The sequence below is a fragment of the Fringilla coelebs genome, assembly GCF_963513975.1.
Source record: "Fringilla coelebs genome assembly, chromosome: 1".
Classification (NCBI taxonomy): Eukaryota; Metazoa; Chordata; class Aves; order Passeriformes; family Fringillidae; genus Fringilla; species Fringilla coelebs.
Genome location: NC_140028.1, coordinates 95,829,876 through 95,857,688, shown reverse-complemented (window position 1 = coordinate 95,857,688; position 27,813 = coordinate 95,829,876). Strand labels below are relative to the sequence as shown.

Here is a 27,813-nt window from a genome sequence, read left to right as displayed (position 1 = left end):
ACATTTTTTTGTGTTCTTGATCATTTTTGTCCTTGCCCTGAAGGAACTCTGTTCCTCCTTTGGCGTCCTGCTATTTTTCTTGAAAGAGATGACAACTCTCTCTGCCTTTGTCTTGGTCCTGCTAGTCATCATCTTCTGTTAACTTTTTGCTGAAGCTCTTACACGCCTGGAAATATGCACTTCCACAGTTGCTACTGAATGCAGAAAATCCCACAACTCACAGCAATTAGCAATGTCAGCTAGCTGTCACTTCTCTTTTGGCCTAAATATTTTGGGGGATCAACCACCGTTCCAGTTCTAGGAAGGATTTTGAACAAGTTACTTCTTTTTGAATATCATTATGCCTGAGACTCTGTTGTGATATCAAATTAATTTGAAATAGTAAATGATCCAGATTCTTGGTACCAGATGTGATTTTCTTGCCAATGGAAATAGGCTTGGGGGAGACATAAAAAGGTCCTAAAATGCACTAACTCTCATCCACACATAGTACAACCTATGTCAAGAGATTCAACAATTATCATTCTGGGTCCCTATTAAGGTACACAACTGTTAAGAACTAACTACTGCAGCTGCATTTTTCCTAAAACACTAGAAACATTTCTCAGATTTTAAACTGAGACCATTAAATAATCTGTGTTGTTCCCCATGCACTGTTTCAGCTTCCCTGCCCTTCTTCAGCCATATAAAAAGTAATAGAAGATCACACTTGGATGAGGAAGACACACAACAATGATCAAATATTTTTTCCAACGCACAGACTAGTGTCAGCATCCTCTACCCCTACTCTATGGCACATGAATTAAATTCTACTATTTCTGTTCCTTTGAATCTTATATTTTAAAAGACTCTTTGAATATTTTAAACATGGCATTCTTTTAAAGACAACAGTACACATCCGGTGGTACGAATTCGTCATGCTTTCTTCCTCACCTAGTACCTAGGTCAATCCATTTTATAAATTCAGCTTATGAATTAAGCTGACTGATATCTCTCAGACAACCTGTTCATTAGGTGAACATGATTTCAAATGAGTCAGAAACTGTCCAGAATTTGCTCCAAACATGACAATTAGGTTGAAATGTATGTGGTTTTTTAAAAGTCAAAATTTTTGCTATGTGGTTTTCAAAGCAAAGTTTTGAAACTTGCCTTGAAGCTTGCTGAAGTTTTAGTAAATGAGAATCAAAATGAAACTGCATGCAGAATATTAAATTGTTTGGTTTTGGCCACACAAAATACTTAACCAAACAATATTTTTGATAAAATTAATGGGTTGGGTGTCTTAACTGACCCCTAGTTTTGGTGGTCCAATGCATTTTAATACAGAAAATAAAAGTTCAATAGAAAATTAAACATAATTGCTTAATACAATATTTCATTCTTCTATTTTACAAAGAGCAATTTCTGCTAGCATCTAGAGAATGACGAAGAGTCTTTGGAAAAACACACAGGAAACACTTTCAAAATTGAATCATTCCAACATCAGAGTAATGAATAAACAAGTTGGTGCCTTCAACCCGTGTAAGCAGATGTGAAAACAAACCAGCATAGCTTATAAGTGTTGTTTACTTATCTATACACAATGTATGTAGATAAATAATCTAGTAAGTTGAGCACTTCTAATTTGTTTCAAGCATGGAAATGCTTTTCATATTCATAGACCTAAGTCTCAAACATGGAGCCAGAAACTTAAAGGAGAAAATCTAACTATAAAATATATAAAACACAATTACTCGGCCATTCAACTGTATTTTATTTGTGTGCATAAGGTATGGAAAAATGAAAAGTCACTTTGCAACACAGAGAAGTTCTTCTGTTTTGAGCATATGATCTTTATTTCAACTATTACATAACTTTACAGAATAAGATTTCTGAGTTGAATTTTTCTCTTTCCTCATACTACTATTCCAAGTTTTGATGTTCATACTTTAGTTCCCACACTCTTCACAAGACAAAGAATTATTTATGTACAATACTCTGAAAGGCACCTCAATCAACATGATACCTTTATATTTATTTGTAGTATACCACTTGCACAAATTGGAGTGAGAGTAGGGAGTATACAGTGAACACAAGTCATCAAGAATAATAATTATAAAAGAGGAAAAATAAAGAGTCTGGTGTATGAAAGTTTCTTCATTAGTCCTTAGTATATTTATAATCAACCAATTTCCTTTCACGTTTTCCAGCTCTGTAAAGTAAGACTTGCATGTCCTCCCAAAGTTTGTTTGTAAGACATACAATTCCAAGCAGCCATAATGTGGCAGGATAATTTCCCTGTGCAGATAATCACCGGACACAGAAGTTGTTTCTTTGCCAGAACAATACTTCCCAGTTTTGACAATGATGATTTTGACTAGCTTCTAAGAAAAGATGCCACCTGGTTATATCCATAATCAGTTCCTGTGCCAGGGATCTCTCCAAGTCACAGGGTTCACGGATGAAAACCTTGTGTGTCCTGCACAAAAGCTCAAGAGATATCACTTCCCCCCAAGTCAGTATTACACACATATAGCTTTGCAAAATTTTACCAGCCACCTTTGCCCACAGGAAAGTAACTTTACTCTTTTTGCAGACAAGGGGTTCATTTGCCTGGAAACTCTCCTGTTTCTGGGAGATGCCTGTGAATTCCATGCTGATGAGGCTTGATGGAAGTAGAGCTTTCCACCAGAAATACTCATGGTCCCGACAGAAGCAGTGACGCAGCAGCAGCAGGCAGCTCTTCATTCACAGGAGCATCTCAGTATCTCACTGGTTCCATTTCAGCAGATGTGAAATCTTTATGCCATGTTCCTCTCTTTGTCCTCCTTTCTTAGTGCTTAGGGAAGAAAAAAATGAAGAAAAAGAAAGCCCAGAGGAAGAACTTACACTAAGATATCACTTCTTTTGCTGCACCATACTACCAGTGTTATCATGGCACATGTCAACATGACTGGGATCAAGATCAGTGTTATGAGAATTTCATCCGGTGGATCTTCCCAGTGAACCTTTTCTGAAGTACAGTTTGAAAAGAACTGTTTATGAATTCCAGTGATAAAGCCTTCTGCAAGGGGGTTTGGCCAAAAGCAACTTGCATTGTTGGCTTCACGTTCTGTGCACTGGGTAAAGTTGTCATAATACCTGGGAGTAGAAGAAAAATAAGAGAAGTTGAAATAGAATGTATATGCATATTACACTTGGAGAAAGCTACGGAGGGCGCCATAAGAAACCTCTAAGAATGTGTCTATCATGTAGATTTTCTGCTGAAGGACCTCCAGTGGAAGCTATGGCACAGCGAGGCAGAAGGAGAACTGACTCCCATGTACTAATGCAACTGAGAGATTTCGTGTGAAGTTCTGAGATCCCAGATGGACAATAATCAAACCCCGACTGCAGCCAGGACCTCCTAATGCCACTTAAGTACAAATAGAACTCCCTCACTAGAGACACTCACAGATCCTTTAAAAAACACGCAAATGTCCAAGAACAGGACATTTTGAACAAAGTATTTCATGCCTCAACTGCCACTAGACATGATGTTGTTGTGAAAATTATGATGTGGCACTAGGACTGAATCACAACATGCAGTACAGTGTAAAAATTTTGGTTCTGTTGCACTCTGATGTAAGAAAATAATGGGAAAATAAACACACAGAAAGTTAACTTTTGACAAAATTCCTCTTCTTTCCAACTCCAGCAAATGCCCGGCAGGGAATAAATAAAGAAATAAATTCTAATTACATGTTTGCTTATGAAAGGCTGGGAATTCCTTATTATACCTAACATGTGATTTCAATGCTGCATGTGCTAAAATTTACCTATCCAGGAATAACTTATATTTATGAGAATTGGCTACTCCTCAGGGAAAAAAAAAGGCAACAATAAGCCTAAATGAGTTTTTTGGTGTTATTATAAGCCAAAGAAATTCAGGAAGTGAATGGATATGGGGGGGAGATCGGAAATTAGGAAGACGAAGAGTGTCTGGTCAGTGCATGAATAGGGCAAGAAATAAGGAAGCTGAATTATTGTCTGTGGTGTTTATTTTAGTCCTGCGTGACTCAATAAACTCACTTCAAAGGGGAATTAAAAATAGAAAGGAGAGAGCAAAACCCCACAGGACACCTCCAGGGACAGCATCTTATTATAGCATCTGAAGACCCTACTCTCCCTCACACCATATAAATATGGACTCCTGATGATTGACCCTTTCTGACACTAAGTCCTACAGGGGACTAATGTTGACTCAATGCTTTGCTGTAAATTAAAGGAGAAGAGACATTTCAGTGTTTGGGCCAAGACTGAAGTCTACTGTCTACTGTGTGTCTGTCAGGGGAAATGTCTGCCTGCCCATGCTACAACCACACAGGTTGGGAACACAGCCTACTGAGCATCTAAATTCTCAGGGCTGTGTTCACAGAAGAAGAAAAAGCATCACAGAAAGGGGCTTCTGCAAGTTCCTTGTAGTTCTCATTTTCAAGGAGTTTGGGCCAATATTGCTTCATTCATAAGCAAACACAATGGACAATCTAACACCAAACTCCAGCATGAAGATGCATGTACGCACAATGTATGTGCATTTTAAGCAAAGCAACTAGAGAGGAAGCTTTTGTGACATCAGCAGCCACAGGAAAACAACAGGAAATAAGCTAAAAATAAAATACAAATATCAGCTGTTTGCTATTTTAATAGTGTCATTCTTCTGTGTGACCTGATGGCATCCATTCTTTATGTCCTTGGACTAAATTAGGAACTGGAGATGTCTAGCTGCGTGTGGGAGGTACAGTCCCAGGGGACCTGAAGAGCAACAGGTCTGAAGGCAAGGCTACAAGGCTCAGCAGGCTACAATGCAGAGATGGAGGAGCATTCCTCTGCCCAGACAGGTCACTGCTCCACCCGGCAAAGACACTCCAGCCTGCTCTGGGCCAGGCTCTCATGGGCACCTTTGTGCCATCAATGGCTGCTGTTACCACCACCTCAATTAGAAAACCAACAATAAATCCAGGTGATTGCAGAACAAGAGTACCCTAAGCTCAAAGATTTGTTGATGTATATGCATATTACACTTGGAGAAAGCTATGGAGGGCGCCATAAGAAATCTCTATATTTAAAATCCTATAGAAAATTCAGTGTTCTACAAAGAACTCTGTAGATTTTTTTCCTTAAATGTTAGATGGTGTAAAGAAAAATATTTGCCACTGATTTTTGATTGCAAATACAACACAGATAGAAAAAGCTGGTTAAGTGTTGCCAAAAGGCCAGATAAAAATAACTCGGGAGATAAATTGTATTTGAAATACTGAACCCCTAAGGGCCAAAGTAGAATAAAAATGTTATTGTAATAGTTGGAATTCCTTACAATTTTTCCTTAAAACCTTCTCTCATGAATAAAAAAGGGGAAAAAAAACCCTACCTGCCTATAACTCTCAGTTCACCCAACTGTGAGAATGTAGATAAAGGAAAATCTCAGCTGCTGGAGAATTGCATGTCTGCCAGTAAAGCTCAAATCACTTAAATATTTATGTAGTTTTGTAATTTCGAGTTTATGCACTGCAACAGAAAGTTCATACAAAAAAAAAGATCCTCTCTGCATGGCACTGTGGAATAGCTGCCTCAGATGGGAGCAACTGCATCCCAAAAGCATGGATGCTTTTGTATGTTTTGTAGTTGACCAATTGGTTTGCAAGTTGGGATTTTTTTAAGAAGGAGATGGGGTTTAATAGATATTTCATTTCAGTTGAATTCTCCTATGCCTAATCCTTACGTAATTCTCTTCATTCAAATGGTAAAGGCTGGAATAGAAAACCTTTCCATTCTGTGTAATAAAATGGCTATGACAAAGATTTCCTGGCCTCTGACTGCAGATACTTCAAGGAGAAGTGCATTAAAGTTCCACAGCTTGTGAAAGGAAAGAACAAGAAATGATGGTTTCAACTTATTCTCTGAACAAATAACTGGAGAGCACATCGGAGCTCAAGCTCCTTCATTTTTCAGATTATAAGAGGGTGTGGGAAAATCCTTAATTCTTTGTGCTGAGACACAGTTTCATCTCTTTCAGGCCAACTACAAGGGACATAGGTAGTACTCAGGAAAGGGATATTCACAGGGAGTCTGGTCACAAGCTTTGTGACAAATGAGCCAAAAAATTATTTGAGTTTCAACTCAGCTAAGTAGTCCAATACAAAAAAACCCCAAAATCTAAGCACAGTCTGAGCAGCAATATTTGCATAAAGATGTGCTTTGCCCTGACATGCTCAGGATAACTTTAGTTTCTATTGAGGAACCAACTCCTTCGTCGTACTGCACATTATTGAAAATACTTTCAGAGAACACAAGAAATAATTCCTTTTAGAGAAATCTCTGAACTATAACACATTTGTCATGAAAGATAATTTTCAATATTCTAGAACAATATCTCATGAGCACGCAAACTTTTTCTCCTATACCTTACGTTTTCACTAAAAGACATATTAACAACCATGTCACTGTTTTTGGGGTTTTTTTGGTTTTGTTTTTTTTTTTGTTTAAACTGTGCAGTACTTTATTTTGTATTTTACTCATGAGAAAATATATTTTTACATCCTACCTATAACTAAGAACCTGGACAGCAGGCAGTTATTATGAGGAATGGCAGTGGACACATTTGCCTTAATGGGACAGTGTCTCATGGAGTGTCCACTCAAACTATTTAAATAGAGAGCTAGGTTTATTACATCTCATCTATCTCAGGGTACACATCCTCTCACTCAGGGCACTTCTCAGTCTAAGTGGGGCTTGAATCTCCTCCATAGTTTCCCACATTTCCAGGGAGGAACATGGTAAATCCTTGCTCTTTCTTCCTCAGTATCCCTCCACAGGAAACTGCAGAGATGAATGGTTTACAAAAACACAAGTCCCACAACCCCCTCCTCCACATTTTTGTGAGACTAAGAAAACAAATAGATTGTTTAACTAAGAGTTTTAACAAATAAGCATTTTCCAATGCAAAACTGTTATTTCAAAGAATCACAAACAATTATCAAAAAGCTGAATACAATATATATATATCACTTAAGCTGAATACAATATATATATCACTTAAGACAAACATTTAAAGGTATTTTCTGGCTGCAGCCAGTAGACCCACTGTCAGTTCCAACTGGAGAATCCTTCCACCTCTCCAGCACCCATGGATAGACCACCACAGAGACACTCAACACATAAGCAGTCAGGAGTGTTTTGCAGTTGCTTAATGAGGAGGGCCAGGGATTAAAAACCAAAACACCACACTTTCACCACCCCATTTAAAATAATTCACGATCCCTGATATAATTATAGAAGGGTAGTACAAGAAATATAATACATTGTGAGTAATTTTTGCTATTTTGAGCCCACAAAGTACTCAGAATACAGTGAAAAATCTCTCTTGAGATAAGTGAGTCTTGATGCAAACCAGGTAACAGATACACCAGGGAGGGACACTCACTCCTGCTACTCTACAATCCCCAACAGCAATCTACAGGCACTGTTTCAGGACACTACAAGTCATGTGGTATATTTTAATAAATATGCTATAAAATTATTTGCCTTCCCCCAGGTTATTCAACCAAAAATTTCTTTATACACAGTCACATATTAAATTGAATTATCATCCTTGTAACCTCCACCCAGACTGGAACAAAAGTCCAAACTATTAACAAGAAATATATCATATCATGAGAAAGGCTTTTCTTACAGCATTTCCAGATGAAGTGGAGGCAGGAAGTAGCAAAAAACCTCACAAAAATAAAAAGTCTATTCTTATGTGAGATGCAGCCAGACTGTATACAGTTTCCATGTGTAACAGCCTGGATGAACTTCAAATAAGGGTCCAAACCTTAAGATGATAATTTCCTGAGGTTTCACCACCATGTTAAAAGGACAGCTTTAATTTTATAGTGAGTTAGGAGCCGGTAAATATGGTAGAATATTTCTGAGATTTTCTCACTCAATATCTCTCCAAAGAGATTTGTGTCTGTGTCTCACCATTCCTTTAATCACATTTCTTCTGCCAAGATGAGTATTCTCACAGTCACATTTTTACCTCCCTAATCAGATCAGATCTACTGTTGTGCAGCTCCAATACAGAATTCAGCCTCAAGAAAATAATGTGCTACAAAAACATAAGGAAGGAAATGAATGGAGGTGGGGAGAAACAGATTAATTGAAAAAATTATAAAGTACAGTTTACTCTCGTGCCACTAAATAATGGACATTGTGACGGATTTACTCACTTGGGTTGAAAGTAATAAATAGATTCTGGTATTCTTTGAAGTAATTACAGATCTCCACCCTTAGTTTCACATCAACAGCTGTCTGGAAAATGCAAAATAAACTGAACTAAAACCCCAAAAATGCACAACTATTACTAAATTGTTGTTAATTCCCTAAAGATACAGACAGAAAATGTAAATATAAAGAGCAACTATAGATGTAAGCAGTTACTTTATACACATAAAAGCCATCTCTAATGAGCAGCAGAAACCACTATATTGAGCAAATGTAGAACAAGGAGGTAAATGTAGCCTGACATAAGGTACTGCATTATTAAGATCAAATGTTTAGTAGCACCAGAATTTTACCAAGCCAAAAACTTCAACTGGCAAGCAGGCTTTACCTTCCAGCACTCCTGACCAGATTTTAATGATTACTTAGTTGTACACTCAGCCCATTTTTGGAGAACACCCAGTAAGAGGGGATGTAGTCTCTGAAGCCATCACTACATCAAGTCTTCAGAAGCCAGAAGCCAATCCATAACTCCCTTGAAAATTTTGTCTAAGGGATTTTTGTCTAATTCCCTTGAACTAGACAAAATTCAAAAGAGTAAGTTAAGGCAAATCCTAATCCCACAAACACTTAAGCATACATATCCAACTTCTTATAAGCACAGTATCTCATAAGCAGCCATCAGTGATGATGTGTGGAAGATGTCCTTAATAGAATTAATAGAATCATGACCTATCTGCTTCTTACAGTCAAACACACCAGGCTTGTGATTCTGTCAGGGAAATGCAAATTTTAAAACCTCTTATTTATGGATCAAGTTTCAAAGTTTTTGTCAAATTGGTCAACTAAAATTGGCCTTCCTTTTTTTGGGCTTCTCACCAAAGGAGACAGCATGTTTCTGGGGGCAAGCACTGTTTTTGTGTATATCAGTATTTGAAATTTTACAGCTAAAATTTTAAATCTTGTACTAGAACATGTGAACGGAAGCAGGAAGCATTCCAAAATTCAGATCCAGATCATATGCCCATCTTCAGATCTCCAGTAAACACTTCTCAGTGCCCAAAATGGCAGATGCACAATCTCTGTTACCTCATCTGCTTTTTCTCTATTCTAGTCAGTTATTTCTCTACTTAATTCAGATTACTTCACAATGACAGGCAAAGACAATACCTGACTAAGATTGGGAATTTTTCCTTTCTCATCAGCTGTGCATCATGCATCTCCCCTCAGTGTTAGGAAAACCATAAGCATTTTCTGGTACATATCCTCTTTCAAAGGCCAAGCATGACAGAGATGAGGGCCCTGAAAAGCCAATAACACAATTTGAAGGCAAAGTCCTACTATTTATTTTCATATACAATTTCAAATCAAACTTCTGCATACTTCAAAACTATGTTGCCTTTACAGTCTGTAAAAACACTGGAATAATTGTAGGGCATGATGCACAATACAGATTCCTTGAAGCTTCCCCTGCCAAGGAAGAGAGCCCAGGACAAGTAGTACTTTGGACAGATGAGTCCCACACCTGTTGTGCCTAGCAAAAAAAAAAGCCTCATTAAAAGAAAGCAAGCTAGTAGAGAATTACACTCAAATCTGCCACTGTAGTGATGGAGAGACATGCAAGCAGCACACTATCCTTGTATCTATCTCAGCTCAGCTCCTTCCCAAAAGCATTTCCACCTGAGTCACCACAGACTGGCACAATCCTCACTCCAGTCAGTGCAAATGCAAGTGCTCTTGGTGCAAGCAGGTATTTGGGAGAAAGCAGAAGCACCTCAGGAGGTGGCTGTGTCATTGTCTGACCCAAATACATCAGTCACTTTGTTCATTCACCTTGCAAAGTCTGCAACAATTAACAGTTTATTTGTCTGCACTCTTCTCAGAATGTTCCAACTCCATGATAAAACCATCATTCCAACACTGCTTCCAAAATTAAATGCTCACCCAGCTTCAATCCAATCATCCAACACCTGGGGAGGAGCCAGAGTCAGGAGGGAAGCTGCTAGCCCTGAACTGGTCTGAGCTCATGCCACATTTCCGGAGCTCAAGGCTTTTCTTTCCATCTAGATTAACCAAGCTGACAGGTGAGCAGAGAAAATGTGGTTTGAATTCAGACTGGTGCTCCACAGCTCGGCCTCCAGACAGCCACCCAAAACAAACAACCATGAAGAAGATAATTTTTCTGACCAACGGACAAAAACTCACAGAGAAAGAAATAACAGAAGGGCCCTTCTTCTTACATCTACAAACTGCTTCATATTCCATTTTTATGAGGATATTAAAGAGTATTAAAGTGTCACCTGCTGAGTGGAAGCTGCTATTAGATTCTGCTTACTCCAAAGTAGGACAAGCCTTTTATAATACCACAGCACTATTTCTTCAAGTGGAAAGAGGGGAGAGAAATATCTGGTAATATGCAGCTGTGAAACAGAAATCATCAGTAAATCAGGCTTACATTTTGAGGAACACCCACTGTAGCATCTCACAGAATCAATTTATTTTAAATTAAAAAAAAAAACCAACAAATAATCTGTTTCTAAATTGAACTTTTCATCATCATTTTCATAACCCTCCTCACATAATTTTTATGAGCACATAGAGAATGTACACTTTTCCTGATTATTTATGGAAAATGGGTTTTATGTAAACTTTAAAAAATACCTGTAATTTAAAAAGACACTTGCTTTGGGAGGAGAGTGGCTGTTGTGTTCTGCTCCAAGCAGAGCACAAATAATGGGAGTTAAAAATCTGTTACTAATTACAGACCTTAAACTTCAGATTATGCCAGCTACTGGACTAGTTAAAGAATAAATCCTTTTTGCAGTCTTGCATAATAAATGAATTATGTGAAATTGCAATCTAGGCATGGACAGCTCACAAACAAGACCAAAACTGATGAAAAATTAACCATAAAATCAGAGGAACAGTAACAACATTAGAAATTGATTTAAAATTAAGCAAAAAGACTGTTAGGCAAGAAGCCTAATATAGAAAAGTTCTGCTTATCTACAATTCAAGTACATCATTATGTTTTAGCACGACTTTGACAGCACAGCATGTTCACCACTGAATGTGGGTTTTTTCCTTTCTTATGTCTTCCCCTCTTACTTGTGGTGGAAAAGACACATTCCCTCTCCTTATGTAAGTACTTCTTGTGCTTCGTGCCTTCCCAAGACTGTTCCAACATCTCACACACACAACAGAGGCAAATGATGGACCCAAAGGGCCTTACTCCTTATCCACAACTGTGTATGAAAGATTTGAGGGTTGCAATACTCCCTGGAATTGCTTAAGGGTGAGCCAGCAACCTCCTAAGCAGGTGCAAAAAACATTATGTCAGAGGATTTGGGATAGTGTCCAGCCAGACCATCGGCAGATCAGAAGCAGAGGGACCCAGCATCCTGAGACTGTCACCTGGGAAAGGTCCCAGTTTTGTAGCTCCTGGATCTGCTAAGTTTATATACCTTCATCTTGGGCCCAGCTAAACTCTACCTCAGTTTGAGGAAGAACAATGTAACATGGCACAGTGAAATGTTACAAACCCCTGATGTAAGAAAGCTGTTTTGGGGTATTATTCCGGGTCTGATAATATTTAAGCACCATGAGAAGCCAGGTAGTAGGGTATTTTCTGAGCCTTCATTCAATTCCTCTTTGGCTGATGAAAACAGTGACTTATTTTCATAGTGATGGTTAAAAACCAATCTGTTTTCCTGCACAGAAACAGCCAACAGCAGAAAGAACCTTACATTTTTGCACCTACTTTTTATAAGTAGCAATACTAATACCTTACCCCTGCATACTACAAATCAGCCTAAATATATATTAGATATATATACTTCCAGTAACAGGAAGCAAAAATCCATTCTAGATTACAATGCAACATGATAAGTTATACATAATATAGAACCAACTTGAGATCATTGTGCTTCTTAAGCTACCTTCCTGCAGATAAAAATTGGACTCAGCACCTCACTGATAACTCCCAGTCCCACGGGCAGACATAGAAGCCAATTCTAGATGCCAGAACACTCATTTGAATATTTCTATGCTTATTTTATAATGATAGCTTAATATGAAATGGTACATTTTAGCAGTCAGAGAAATGTATGAAAGATTTTTGTATATCTGAGAGAAATGCAAAACATCAATTTCTTGAGAGGTGCAAAGAGCTGCACTCACAGTTGTTCATCAATGCACCATTGCCTTGACAACCTTTGATTTCCACTCCTTCTATACTCAGCACGTATCTTAGTGAAAAATTTTAATTTTACAAAACTGCCATATCTCTATTATTTTTATAAGCACTACGGGCATCTCATACATTGCCTTCAAGTTTGTCAATGCAGCCAGCCATGTGTGTCTGCCTTTTGCAGATTACACTACAGGCTGAAGAAGGTGACTTATCTACTTAAGAGTGCAGAAGACTGCACTTCATGTCTTGAGACTACTTTCCAACACATAATTACATTCTATTCTGTAAGGATAAATAGAAATGCCAGAGCGTTGGCAATTAACCATGTAAAATACTTTTTTTTTAAAGTATTGTTACATAATAAACTTCTGTAATTGAAACAAGACCCTGAATACAAAACATAGTAGTTTTAATTCATACCTATTGTGTTGGCAACAGTTAACCACATGACTAATACCACATGTAGCCTGGAGCAAGAAAATCTATTTTTTTGTCTCTGCTGAGTTAATCTCCATTATTGTATGTTCGTGGTTGATCCATTTAGAAAACAAGAATGTAGAAATTGTTTTGCAAACTAGAAGTACCAGAAAAGTTTGCATTAACTTTTCCTTTTCATAATACATTTATATATTTATTTTCACTGCTTCTAAAAATATACTGTCCATTATATATGCATTGCATAATACAAAATAATCAGTCTATCAAGTTATACCATATTATTTTACCACCAAGCAACTTTACACAGAAATCTTATGCAATGGTTTTTATTAAATACAGCCTTTAAAAATAAGCTCCATTAAGACTGTTTTTGATTACTGATCTTACCACAATAAAATTCAGAAAGGTCATGAAAGGTGTTGAAAGGCGTATCAGCTGACAGTCCTGAGATTTAACAGCAGATCTGCCTTCTAACATCACCTCTAAGCTGCTTACATTATTTTTTCCAAGTGACTTAGAATTATTATATTCCTATATCTTTAACTATTTGTTAGTTGCCTTGAAATATGAGCACTGACATACTGATGCCACCTTGTGAGTGCAAGCTACCACCATTAGTCCAAGGCATCTGCTGAAGTACACATCAATCTGACCCACAGCACCCTCACTAAAATATTGTCACTGGGGTCTTCAGGTGACATCGACTTCACCAATGTGGAAAACTCTTTCAGAACTTCAAGAAAATACTGATATTTATATCACTGACCTCTTGGCAAATGCCAGATTTCATTCCCTTGTTGAAAAAAAAAATAGGACAAATAAATGTAACAGGTGTTAAAACTTGATGAAAAAAAGCACTTGAAAAACTGAAATCTGATGTTAAAAACTGAAAAGTTTTCAGCTCATCATAATGCTTCTTACTTAGCAGTAAGCTCAGAAGCTACTTCTCTTTTTTCAAACTAACAGAACTTCCACAAAGATTTGCATAATTATTGATAAATTGAAGAACAGAAAGATTTGCGCTCTTAAAAACCTGGAAAAGATGGATGATGGGCTGAAAAAGCATATTATTCTGGCATGATATGGTCATTATATGTTTTTTAATAGAAGACTCAACGTCTCCCGTGGTTTAACAAGGAAAGAAACAGTTATCCCTGATGAACAACAAATTCCAGTTGTTTTCTCCCCATTCCATTCCACTAGTATCCTTGAATGGTGGCTTTTGTGGACTGTGATTACAACATGTATTGTGGTATAAATAACAAATAGTTTTAGTTCACCAAATCTGAGTTCTTGATAGTGAGTGTATTTAATTCAGCACCCTCCCAAAATATTGGCAAATTTCTCTTTATCCTCTACAATATACCCATTTACTGGTTTCAAGTGAGCTGTTCAAAGCAAGGTTTTGCTTGCAAAAAGTATTATTTTTCAGTGTCTAAAATGAAAACCCAAGAAATCTCATCAGACAAAAAACTTTGCTAGTTTGTAGCATAGCTATGTCTATAACACGCTGCAGAACAAACTGATGGCTTGGCATTTATAAGCAAAGTGGTCTGCAGGTCATCACAGAATTTAGAAACATCCGTGTTCTTGATATAGCATTAAAATTCAGAAGTCAGAGTAATTCACTAAAAATTCAACATTCATGAATGTTTTTCATCACCCTTCTGTACCATGTAAGACAGCCACAAAAAACACAGTTTTAGAAAAGCACTGCTGTAATTCTTTACTACAGAAGGAAAAAATATTCAAAATGAATACCCAAAGCCTTTCCAATACCTCACCTGGAATTATCAAATATAGACTATATTTTCACAGCCATGTATTATATAAAATGACTGTGCCTCTCCTTTATAGCAAAGGTGAAAACTATAATGCACTAAAGAACCATATTTCAGCCTCCTGCATCTATCAGGAGGAAAGCAGTTTTACGGGAATGATACATTCCTGCCTGGTGTCTGAATTCAAACTAACCACTTTATTTCTATTCATCAGAACATATTCTTATCTACACAGTACAAAATAAAGCAAATATATTTCATATTAAAGTATGATGTGAAATTGAGATCCTATGGAAGATATTCTTCCATAGCCCCATTAGGGGACCCACCGTGTCTTTGCATTAACCTCACAGCAACTAGGATGGCTGATCCCAACACAGCACATGATTGTACACATTCTCAGCACAGCCCTGCACCTGAGATTTTATAAACTTTAGGTTTCTTTCATTCCAAATGTTTTAAATAATAGATGGCAAGCATTATTATTTCTGTAATGAAAAATTGCTATTGTCAGCTACCAGCATGATGGCAACACAAGTGCTCAAATACGAAGTTCTTCTCCATTGTTTTACTTCCTCACACCTAATTGATTTATTAGCTGCTTTGCTTTTGTTTTGAAAAGAAAGGCATGAGTCACAGAAGAAAAACAGCATGTTCTTGGGATAACAATTACCAGCCTGGTTTTGCCATTGCTGCCATGAGTTTTCAGATGGCTTTTTAGTACAAAACCACTGTACGTTTTGACAGGTAAAGAGGTGAAAGAAATACACAGGTAAAAAATATTAAATATCAGCATCATCTTCATTTCACCGAGAGCTTAAAAAAAAAGCAGCAACTGTATCTGTATGAGAAGCTGAAAGGAAGACAATCCTACCAAAGAAGACCAAATGCTGGCACCTACCACACCAGTCCTTTTCCCGTGCCCAAGTGAACACTAAATGTTAAATCACCCACACTGACATGAGGCCACACAAAGCACAGGTTTGCTCAACCTTCCACCACAGAGACGCTGAGATGACAAATACTATTTTCTTCTATAAAATCTGGACTAACACATCGGGGAGGACTCACAGCTGGCTAAATAAGGGATTTTGGTCCCCCTTCTCAGTTTGATCTTCGGGGGAAAGACGACATTACTCTTCAGATACATACAAAACTTTAGGCAACAAAATTGAAGAAAATTACCCAGAGACTAGGCAATAAAATGACCTTTTGTTGTGCAAGCACATTTGTGATTTGCAGTATTTTCATCATGACTTTGCCCAGGGTAAACTATAACCAATGTACTTGTCTGCCTACAGGGATATGAATCCCAAGACAAACAGAGACAGCCCCCTCCTAACATGACACAACTGAGGAAGGGTAGGACTCCCTTAAATCAGTACTGTACTGGATCTAAAATTATATGTGCTGGTCACTCAAACATCCAGTTTCCAGCAGCCCCAGGCTGCCTTTCATGTGAGAAAATCACATGCAAAAATCCAGAATCAAGTCTTTTCTGATTATATTGAAAAGAACAAACCAAAGGTGTCAGTGTTCTCAATTGTGAGACCAATGAGAACATATTAGCTCACACGAGTCACTGGTTCACCTCAGCTGCCAAACAAACCCAGTGGTTTGTCTGAGATTTTCACTAGGGATTCGCACTGAGATTTGATACTAGGGAATATGCCGACCCTATCTGGAAGGAAACAGAAGAGGTAGTTACCCAGGAAATGAGAAGGTTGAGGTATTCTAGTGACCCTTTTGCCTTGGTCTTCACTGGCAAATGCTCCAGTCACCTGCAGAAGGCAAGGCAGGAACTTGGAGAATGAAGAAATACCCACAGTAGGAGTTCAAAAATATGTAAGGAACCTGAAGGCCCACAGGACCTGATGAGAGGCATCTGAAGGTCCTGCAAGAACTGGCAGAGGAAGGGGCTAAGTCACTGTCCATCACATTTGAGAAGTCACAGCAGTTTGGTGAAGTTCCCATTGGAAAAGAGGAAACAACCCCATTTTCAGAAAGAAAAATTAAAAAGAGCACCTCTCTTCTGAAGACAGGCTGAGATATTTAGGGTTGTTAAGTCTGTAGAAGAGGCTTTGTGAAAACCTCACAGCACCTAAAGGGGACTAAAGAGAGCTGAGAGGGACAGTAGTGACAGAAAAAGGGGGAATGGCATTAAATGCAAAGAGAGTAGTTTGGATTAGATATTAGAAAGAAATTCTTTATTGTCTAAAACAGATTGCTCAGAAAAGCTGTGGATGCTCCAACTCTGGAATTGTTCAGGGACAGGTTGGATGAGGCTTTGAACAAGCTGGTCTAGTGGAGGATGTCCCTGTCCACAGCTTGGAACCAAAGATCTTTAAGACCCCTTCCAACCCAAACCACTCAGCAATTCTATGGTTTTCACAGTACATTCCTCTTGTGTAGAAGTTTTGTCATTAGCAGCTGGGTGCAATCGCTGATTGGTGTCTAGATCAGGGCTCGTGCAGCAGTCAGTGGGGAAGATGAAAAAACTTAGATAACCAACCAAGAAAATTACTCAGTTTGGAGGGTTCTTACATACACACTCAGCCAGCAGAGGTTCTTAGCTCCAAGCTTCAGGAAGTGTGGGCACGTAATTTCATTTTGGGCTGCATATGTTTCTTACAGAGTTTGCCTTCCCATTGACCTTAATGTGATCTGGCTTTCTTTCATGCAACATTTTACTAAGCTTCTTTGAAAACTAGGCACTTTTACAGTTAGCTTAGTTGGGCCAAATTGTAACAGGCAAAACTCCCACTGACTTAAAAATTGCGCAACAGGATTACTTTTCCAAATTACATCAAAAGTAGTCATACAGATTTTTTTCCTTAATTCTTTTTTTCAAATCCTCGGCATCTGTACAGAACATGGGCGGACTCCCTCATCATCTTCAACGGGACTGAAACTGTTTATAGAATTAACATTTCATGTGAAGTGCTGTGGGAAAACTACACTAAGGCTGTACAGAAAAGAGAATAGTTATTTACAGTGGGTACAGGCCTTGGACCGTGCACACAGTAAAGCAGAAAATTTCATACCTGTGATGAATCTGCTTCAGATGTGCAGTTAAAGAAAAAAATTGCCCTCTTCTATTCTGCTATAAACTGAAATTTAAAACATCAGAAAAATAAGACTTTTAACGTCTTCCAGGTACTGTAAAGCAATGTCACAGAGCCACTGTCTCACAGCAAATCAGGGACTCCTAGAGCTGTGAAAAGAAATTTAGAGATTGGAGGAAGAAGTTTGTTACAATCCATTCTTTTTCTCAAACAGAAAATCCAGATCTGACCTGTGTTACATGCACCACTTTGCTAGAGGTCTCTTCCAAAGCACAAATTTCTATTTCATCCTTGGACTCTCAACCCAATTCCTTGACTGGTAAACACCGAATGACTGACTGGGAGCTCCCAAAGTAGCAGGTATGCAACTCGTGGGATGAGTGCTGCAATAATAGTATTAGCTTGAAAGAGGAGAATGCCTCACCTGTAACAGACGACACAATCTGTTTATAGATGTAATAGATCAATAGAAATCTTTTAAATGAAGAGTTGATGCCTTTTCATAGTATATTCACTCTTACAGGGTTTGGAATAGTGACTCCTGGGCAGATTGCCTGGTCTGTATTATGCAACAGTGCAGATATGGCCACAGCCATCTCTCTGGCCTCAAAATTACTGAAATGCTGGTAACTAAACTCAGAAATATTTGGAAAATGGTGATGCAGAAGAGAGAAAACTAGTACTTGGGAGCAGGCCAAAAGCTTAACAAGCCACCGAAAATCTTCTTTAGTACATTTTGGTCCCACATTTCCATAGGGGTTAGGCCTAGGAGACACACACAGATTTGTTTAGAGACTGTTTGTTCCAGTTTAATTGTTTCCAGGATCCAGTCAGAAGTATTTGAAAAACTGTTTCATGAGTTAAGAATAGAAAGTAATTACAGTAAGGAACATTTTTTCAGGTTCATGTAAGACAGCTCTGAGCACTTCCACCTTCATCTGGCCACTTGCTTCAGGAATTAGTCGTACCTGGCTTCTCAACTGTAGTCCTACAGGATTTATCACAGCACACAAAAAAAAGTCTGACTGTTAATAATGAATTTTGGCTTGTGGACAGTAGTTGATTTAACATATTCAGCTGCAACTGCTAAATATTAAGATAATGAAGAAATATAATACATAGTTATTATATGTAATGCAGCACTATTAACATAGATGTTACTATAAGTAGGCATAACAGAAATATTACACATAAAAAATAAAAACTTTCCTGAAATTTCCAATCTTTTGGCAAATGAAAAGTATATGTGCTTTTGTTAATTCCTCATATAGCTTTCACCCACACTTTAGTACTCTGCCTTGTACCATAACTTTGAGTCTTTTAAACAACCTCGTTGTATTTTCATCTTCAGAGCACTCTCTTAATAATCTAAAGGCCTCAGCAAAACTGCAACAAGGCAAACTCCTTCTCACCTGTCAATGAACACCTCTGGCTGTGTATTGAAGGTTTTACCTTTCTTGTAAGCTGTTTGTGGTTAGCCTTCATATTCTGATGTCCAAGCTAGAACCTCTTAAACACACCACATCTAAACGACTTAAAATATGTTAAAATCTCACTGTGATCGTATTTAAGCTTTCAAATACCTTTGGACAATTTGACCCAGAGTACTTGTATCCTAACTAACTGTGAATCCTCACAGAAAAACGCAAAAATTAATCGGGAAATTTTCATCTAACAGTGCTTCTGTAAAACTTTACCTGAGAATTTACTGTCTATATGTGATCATCTTACATTTCCAGCAAGAGCAATATCAGCTGTGAAGGCTAAAACTCTCATATTAGTTTGCAGTACCAGCTGCCACACACAGAAGCCTCGTCTGTTCAAAATCAGTGAAAAGGCTGCTTTTTAAAGAACACAAGTTTGTTAAGAATGGCAGAGATGTCAGAAAATCTTACAGGGTAATTAGGTTACAGCAAATTGGAGCCACTGCAAATTCTCTCACAAATGTTTGGCCAAATGGTGAAGCACTACAGATAACTGCTATTTACAATCCCATAACCAAAGCCATTTATACTGAAGAGCTAAAACTCCTCCATGAACCAAGGAATTTAGAAAATTAGCAGATTTCCATTAACTATTATATTTCAATACATGGTACAAAGATTTATTTCAAAGTGAAAAGTGCCATGTAGAAATTACTGCATGAAGAAACAGTTTCTTTTACACAAAACTCACAGTTTTAACCCGCTATCTGATCCAGACTGATTAATTGTTACTGCTGGAGGCTAGATATAAAATCAGCACAAAGTAGTATTACCAGGTTTAAATATCTGAATTTTAAGTGTTCGTGGATAGATATACCAGTTTTTCATTAATTTGTCAGATTACTCCAAAGAAGGAAGTGTTTCTGTCCATCTCTCAGGGTTCCTCCAATAAATTGGAATAAATTAACCTCTATGTGTACCTGCTCACGGCAGAGGGGTTGGAACCAGAGGATCTTTACAGTCACTTCCAATCCAGGCCATTCTGTGATTCTATATGCTTCTTATAGAATGCATGACATCAAACAACAATGTCTGTTCTCAAAAGAGTAAAAATCTTAAAGGTAGATGCACATTTGCTGCTTCTTCAGTGCAATGAACCCTTATGATAAGTTTGTAATCAGACTTCTAATGCTTGATTAATGCTTGATTCAAGAGATAAATTTCAAAACAAATTCCTCCTGCTACTCTTCTCTAAAGTAGAACTTGAAACATTTTAAAAAAAGGTTTTTAGAAAATATATATTTTGTTAAAAATGTAAAAGATTTTTTTCTCTAAGAGCCTTGAATTCTTCTGGTACTGCTTTTGAGGAAAAATGAGCAAAGCCTTAGACTGACCAACTTCTTCAGAAAAATTTTTTTGTACAGGGAATGAAAACAACACCAAACAGTGAGCACAACTAGAAAGCATAAAATCAAGGTGGATTCTTAACTCTAATTAAAAGTCAGGAAAACTCAGAGACTTCAGTCACCTCCAAACCTTGAAAACTTCTTGCACATAATATGTAAAATCTTGAATAAATTTTAGCAGAAGTCTCTCAAAAAGCTGCCTGGTTTTTCACCTGCATTGATACAGATATAGTCTAATATTTTGGCTCCTATAGGTAGTTTTCACTGCTGCAAGTAATCCCATTAGTTCAGGTCACTTATTGATTCAAGTAAGCTATCGTAAAAGAAATCTTGTTATTCTAAAACAATTATAATGAAGATAAAATGGAGCAAAATTACAGTGTTTCCTTCAAAACAAATAAAACATCTTGAACCTAGATGAGTTATAAAATTAAATTTATTGCTGCATAACATACAGATATTTATTAAATAAATTTAGCAATACCAGCACTGCAAGGATTTTCTTTTTTTTTTGTATACACACACTTCTCTGTCAGATTTGACTGCAATTTCTACAAGCTGGTTGAGAAGAGCTAACCTTCTCTTACTCTTCCCCACTGCTGGAGAGAACTGCATGAGTGCATCTTCCACTCCATTGCCATAAGATTTAAGAATCTACCTTTTAACAGATTGCAAGATTTTCAAGTCATCAAGGTGCACGAATACATGTGCTAAGAAGGAATAGCATCTAAATTGATAATATGATATCAGATTATGAAACATTATTAACAGGCGGGGCATTTCAACACAGGTGTTGGTGCTAAGGGAGCTGTGGGGAACTGATGCACACAGCACTGCAGTCCAACATCTCATTATCTGTCCAGTCTGTTGGTGATCAGCCAGAGTCTGCATCCCATGGCACGACACTAAACAGGACACAAGACCAGTGATCCTACCAGAGCACATCTGGGGCTCAGTGACACTGTAACAGGGGTGGGGACAGCTGGCTTGGGGCTACTCCGCCTCCACAGCAGACCCCAGAAACAACACCAGCACAGTTTCAAATGCAGGAAGTGTTCTGCTTCAGGCTGGCTCATACCATGCCAACTCTAGTTCACTTGAGTCTTGTTTTCTGAAGTGCTGAACACCTGCAGCTTCTTCTAATTTCAGCTGGAGTAGAGGGTACTCAGCACTTCTGATAACCAGGCATTATGCATGAGCAGACATGGTCTTAAGAAGCAGATGCTCCACAAAGCCAAAAATGCCACCAATTTCACAAACCCTGTGAGCTTTTTCCAGAACAGAATTTGAAGTGTGCAGCTTTACAGAGAGATGTTTAAATACCTCCTATAACTATGGAACAGGAAAAGAGATTAGAGAATAATAATGCCACCCTCACTACTGTCAGTCTTGCAGTGTTTTAGACATCCAAACAGAATGGGTGGTGCTCGCTCTCTCCATGCTAGCTGGCAGGCAAAGAAGTGTATGACAGCAGGTTCAATGGGACAAATCACTTCAAATTTGGATAGGGCAATTTCACATGAGGTGAATTACTGAAACAGTGTCATCTTACTGAAGAAAAGGAAATCAGAGGAGGGAACTGCATTGTTGTCGAGAAAAAAGCATGATTCTAAAAGCATTGTTGCTTTAGTGGTTTCATAGAAAAGAGATTAGTTACAGAACATTTGCTTAAAAGGCGCAGAAATATAGATTAAATGGAAACACAACTGTCTGAGGTAACGCAACAGCAGCTAGTATTAAATAGCCCATTGGTTATTTTTCATTAAAGTGGACTATTTTCCACACTTTTTGAGTTAAGAGCCAGGTGTCTCTGTGTGCACATGGCCTTACTGCCGGGCTTAAGAAATACAGCTTAGCCCCCTGCAAGTGGCTACAAAATACAGAAGGTTTTCTATATTCTGAAACATAAATATTTTATACGCATTAGGAGAGAGCTATTAAAACCGAAACTAACTCTTACATGATAAATTCTGTAAGGTTGCACCACTTTTTTGAGTCCACTTTCTTCATCATCTCTTCAAAGGATTTTCCACAGGCAGGCAACTTTTCTAACATGAGAGATTCATTGCAGAGCTCAGTCTGTTGACGTGCACCTAGAAAACATCAGATGCACCTTTAGTCACAAACACTGAAATAGAAGCACAAACACATCACTCAAATTTGTTCACACAGTCCAACGTGCCACTTACATTCTCATAAGCTTAACATCAAATTTTCTAAGCAATTTTGGAAAATAGACAAAACACATATTTACATAAATATGTTAAAAACATAACTTTGTATAAAAAACTAAAGGTTACCATATATAGTACTGCCTTTTAAACCTAGCATAGAGGAACCTACCTAATCACTTTTCCAATCTTACTCAGCTGCTACTCATACTAACTCATTACCATCCATTTGCATTTTTATTTAAAAGCTAACTGGATCTCCCAATCCCATATTTCAGTGTAGAAAGCACTTTTCAAGCTTACACATATGCAACACATTCAAGTACCTATATTACTGTGAAATTACTCTAACATTGGAAATATTTGTATGTCTTACCAGGTAAAGGGTGTGAATTTCCACAATCAAAGCTTTTTCTTTAGTATAGCTACTAAAGGAATTGCCTAGAGATCAAGTCCTGTGAGGAGCAGCTGAGGGACCTTGGGATTTTTAAGTGTGGAGAAAAGGAGGCTCGGGGGAGACCTTATTGCTCTCTACAACTTCCTGAAAGGATGCTGTAGCCAGGCGGGGTTTGGTCTCTTCTCCCAAGTAACAAGCATCAAAACAGCTCAAAGTGCCAATTGAGGTTTAAATTAGATATTAGGAAAAATTTCTTCACCAAAAGGGGTGGAGCAGGCTACCCAGGAAGGTGGTTGAGCCACCACCTGTGGAGATATTTAAAAGATGTGTAGATGCAGAACTTAGGGACAAATTTTAGTGGTGGAGTTGGCGCTGTTGGAATAACAGATGGACTCAATGATCATAGAGGTCTTAGTTAACAGTTAAGTTAACCTTGACTTGAGCAAGCCTGTAACTTTTTCAACCTATAATGTCAACTCCAGTATATTTAGTCAGTCAAATGTTTTTCTCACCCAGCACATGCTGCGTTGGAGCACAAAGGTAATATTTTAATATTTGTTACAAAATTGAAATTCTGAAAAAATTCTCCTCAGACTAATGTGTTTGATTTTGATAAGCCTGAAACATTTTGATCAAGCCATTAAATGTCTTGCTTTATCTCTACAGATGCCACTATTTTGACCGTGTACAAAAAATGCATCAACATTGAAAATTACCTGTAAATATATGTACATTAATGTCTTTAATACAAATGCCTAAAGTAAATTAGTCAGAAAAAAAAACTGTGCCATTTTTTTCCCTTCACAGCAGCTCAAATCCAAGAAATGTGTTTACCTGAACAAAACTGCAACCCTAACAAACTGGTATATTAGGGAATCTCCCTGAGAATTCTGAAGGAACAGCTTTTTTTAAGAATACAGCCAAGGAGAACAGACTATTTACTCCTAAAAGAAATTTTCACTGGGAACATATTTACACCAGGGAGAGGAGGTATTTCTTTTGCTTCTATTAGTTACTTTGAAAGCAGGATCCTATCACTGCTGAAAAGAGTCGGTAGTTCTAATTTTGTGTGGTAACAGCCAAACACATTCCCAGAGGCCAACTGAGGTCAAAATCAGGCAGGACTTTGCTTGGTAAGAAGAGAAGTCCTCATGGCCCAATTCCTTACCATCTAGTAAAGAAAAACCCCAAACTCTAAGGCAAAATGACTGGTCTCAAGCTTCACATCACAACCCAGCCATCAGATACTCAGAAGTCTGAGTATCTCCATTAGAAATGAGGCGTGTGATTGTGAAACAGGCTTGAGTGAACATCATTTCACCCAGGAAGGAGCTGGCTCCTTTGGAGCCTGGGCAGGACCACCTTTTGTTTTTACTCCAGGTATCACAGTTGACTCCTTAGGTGGTGGTCACTCTCTCTGTGATGCTGTATGACAAGTGACAACCATCTCATCTGGCCAAATAAACACCTTCCTTTCACATACTTGCCAAGAGCAGCAGGCCCACAACAGGACAGCCTGTGCGCACCTAAAACCATGAGTCTACAACTTCCTAGGGACCACAAACCTCTCCAGGTGTACAGCTCACTCACTGGGACCTAATCCTTGCTGCTCCATCACATCTGACTGTCAGTGCTCTTAAAGTTGTCATGAAGCCTTCATCCATGTGGTCAAAAAGTCAGAACAACAATTACTCACCAATGATAAAAATGGTGAAAATTACCACACAAGGGCAGCATAATTTTATCCATGAGAAGTTAACATGATAACATGGATCCTGCCTACTTAAGTGTTCCTGTCGATTCATCGGGCAGCTGCAGCACTTACCAGCTACACTTTCTGCAGATGAATGCTAAAGCTGTGCAGAATTCAAAACCACATATGAAAATTGCATGGCTCACAACTTAAATCCTGCATGATGCTTTGACAGAAGTTACGCAAAGCTGCTTTTTCTGGCAGGGTATTCTAAACAGACAGCTATCATATGATTTACAACCAAATCCAATTTTTTCTTCCTCTGTGTCATGTGTGCTGACAATTTACTCCAGCCCCTTCCCAGAAGGATGTTTAAATGGATTTTCCATGACATTGGTATTTTTGCTTGTCTGTATTTAAAATTTCAATATTTTGCAGGGTCATAGAAAAAAAACCTCAATCAGAGTCATTTGAGCCCAATCTGATGACACAAAAGTTTCTGTCTAAATCCTTGACCAAAAGAGTTCAAAATCATGGATAATCCTCCATTTCACCATCACTTTAAGGTTCCACCTTAAAACAAACATATTTTAAGAACAATTCTGAAAATCCTGTGTAAATATATTGAGAATTACCTTTACAAAACACTACACCCTCTTGCATGCAGATAATGGATAAGACCAGTTGTAAAAAATGCATGACAATTAACTAATTGAGATGAGACAGGATGGAAGTGTTTCTCAGATGTTAACCATTAGTAAAATAGAAACAGAAGCTTGAATTTTTGAGGTAAGACTCACCTGCGAATCCGAGAGTCATTAGACCATTAACTGGGAAGGGAAAAAAAAAGAGATGAGTTAGATACCTCCACACTCTTATATAAAAGGATTAGTGCAATTACAAGCCAAGTAGAGGATAACTACATTTCAACAGAATATTCAAAATGCATATTCAAACATTAGTTTGTTTTCTTAAAGATTATGTCTGAAAGAAATAATGAACATTTAGAGAACATTATGTTTTTAAATTCCTTTTTATCTATCCTTTAGATGGCTGATTCAGACTTATTATAGGTCTCTATATACCACTCCTTCCTCTAGTTTCTAATATTAAGGATTAGGGACAGGGCAATTTTTTTTTCAAAAATTTTTTCAAACTTCTTAAGAAGCTTGGGTGAAAAAGTTCAAGAAGATAACACACACACTCAAAACATAGGTGTACTGCACATTCTAACATGTAGAGTAAAAAAAAAAATCCTTTCATTGTTAAGCAAACACAACCATAAGTAAGTGTGTACTCTTCTCCTTAAAAGCATGTTGCTGTGTTTAAGTCTCCAGCTTTTGCACAGTGAAGTCACACATTTTGAAAAACATTATTATCAAAACCTAAAAGCTTCTTATGCAGAAGTTCGACTAAAACAGGTATATTGGAAGAGCAACCAAATGGAAACAGACTATACCAACAGAAGGAACCTTCTGATTAGTGATTTGCAGAATATCCAGATGGGTTAAATTAACAGAAGCCCACTGTGTTTGCACAGCTCCAGCCACACCCAGGATTTTGTAATAGCTAAGAGAGACATGGCTTCAATTATTTTGATATCCCACTGAAAAATAAAATTGCTGACAAATCTTTATAGTGTTAACCTCACATCAGAAATTAATGATTTCACACAGATAGGTGCCTCCCTGTTTATACAATACATGGCACCCCAGTAAAACTAATCAAGATATACGTAAGCAGAGTATCAGTACCAATCATTAATCTGGACCGTGGTCACTGGGATGTGCCAAGCTGTCAACTGAGTTAACTGAAAATTATTGTGTACAGGCATAAGAGAAGAATTTAGATCCTTCTAAGGAACATATTTTTCTCCCAGAAAAGCATTAATCTCTGTCTTAGTTACTAATGAGCCAGAATGTACTGTGAAGAGCAGGAATCCACACATCGGAAAATTGTCATGCATCCAAACACACAGAGATGAAACTCCATAATACACTCTGATGGCTGTATCTCTTTCACAAATAGAGCACTTTTCTTTCCAGGCCATTAGCAGATGGACTAATAAATAGACTTGATTCCCTGTGCAGGTTTTTCTTGAATCTTCATTTGAAAATGTGCCTTATTGACTACAGGAGACTGAAGATCACATTAAAAGTAAATGCTTTACAATGAACCCAAACCCACCCATTCTGGGTAAACAGTGTAGGGTGTACACAGATACCCCAGGTACTCCCCCTGGCAGATCACAGACTGCACCCCCAATTCTTATTCTGTCAATTCGTATCATTGTGCTCTAGATCTTTTATGGTTATGGCTGCAGTAATCCTCACAAGACCACAGCAATACAAGAGAGGGTTTACAACTAGAAAGAACCAGACTGCCCCAAGTGCCAGTGAGGAAAGAGTGAAAAACTACTGAATAAAGGCTTACAGGTCAGTGCTCACAAATCCTCCTGCCCCCAACAAAAAGTGCTTTTTGCATTTTTTGATCTGGTGATAACAAAGTAAAACAGGATGTTTTTCACCTATTCTCAACCAAAAGATTCCAGATACCTTCAAAGAAGGGTAAAACAGCCATTCAGATTACCATGCACCACTCCTCTATTTTCTTTGCTCTGAGATACTCAACAAAGATTTAATCAGGACACTACGGCATGCTGGCCTTGACAGTTCGCACAAAAACTTTCCAGCAGCTCTTTTAAGATGGGGCAAGCTCAGCTTTTTTCTTGAAAGGCTGATGCCATGACATCTCTCATTAGGAGATTCGTAGAAGAAGCAAAGTGGGTCAGCATTGAAAGGTGTTACCAAGACCCCAAAATAAAACAGTTGGCATACACTCCCACCTAAACTAACATTTAGGGAGGTAAAAAGAGGTTCAGTTTAACTGTACTAGCTGCCTGAAGTAGCTGCTTACTTTTTTTTCTCCATACATGGTAGCAGCATGTGTGATCATCCCTAGCATCAGCTGAATCAGATGGGAAGGGACCAACCAGGTCAGAGCCAGAGCAAGAGGTAAAGAAAGTA

General features: G+C 38.0%; 1 protein-coding gene across 1 annotated transcript in view; it reads right to left on the bottom strand.

Annotated features, from left to right (window-relative positions):
* Nucleotides 1–1,738: 1,738 nt before the first annotated feature.
* RAMP3 (receptor activity modifying protein 3) overlaps nt 1,739–27,813 on the bottom strand; it is a 41,128-nt gene continuing 15,053 nt past the window's right edge. Inside the window, exons 2-4 of the mRNA XM_084205282.1 lie at nt 25,588–25,617; nt 22,487–22,619; nt 1,739–3,120 (exon numbers count right to left, since the gene is read on the bottom strand). Coding sequence (XP_084061408.1) covers nt 2,865–3,120; nt 22,487–22,619; nt 25,588–25,617 — 419 coding nt within the window. The 3' untranslated portion in view covers nt 1,739–2,864. The remainder of the gene's footprint in view (nt 3,121–22,486; nt 22,620–25,587; nt 25,618–27,813) is intronic.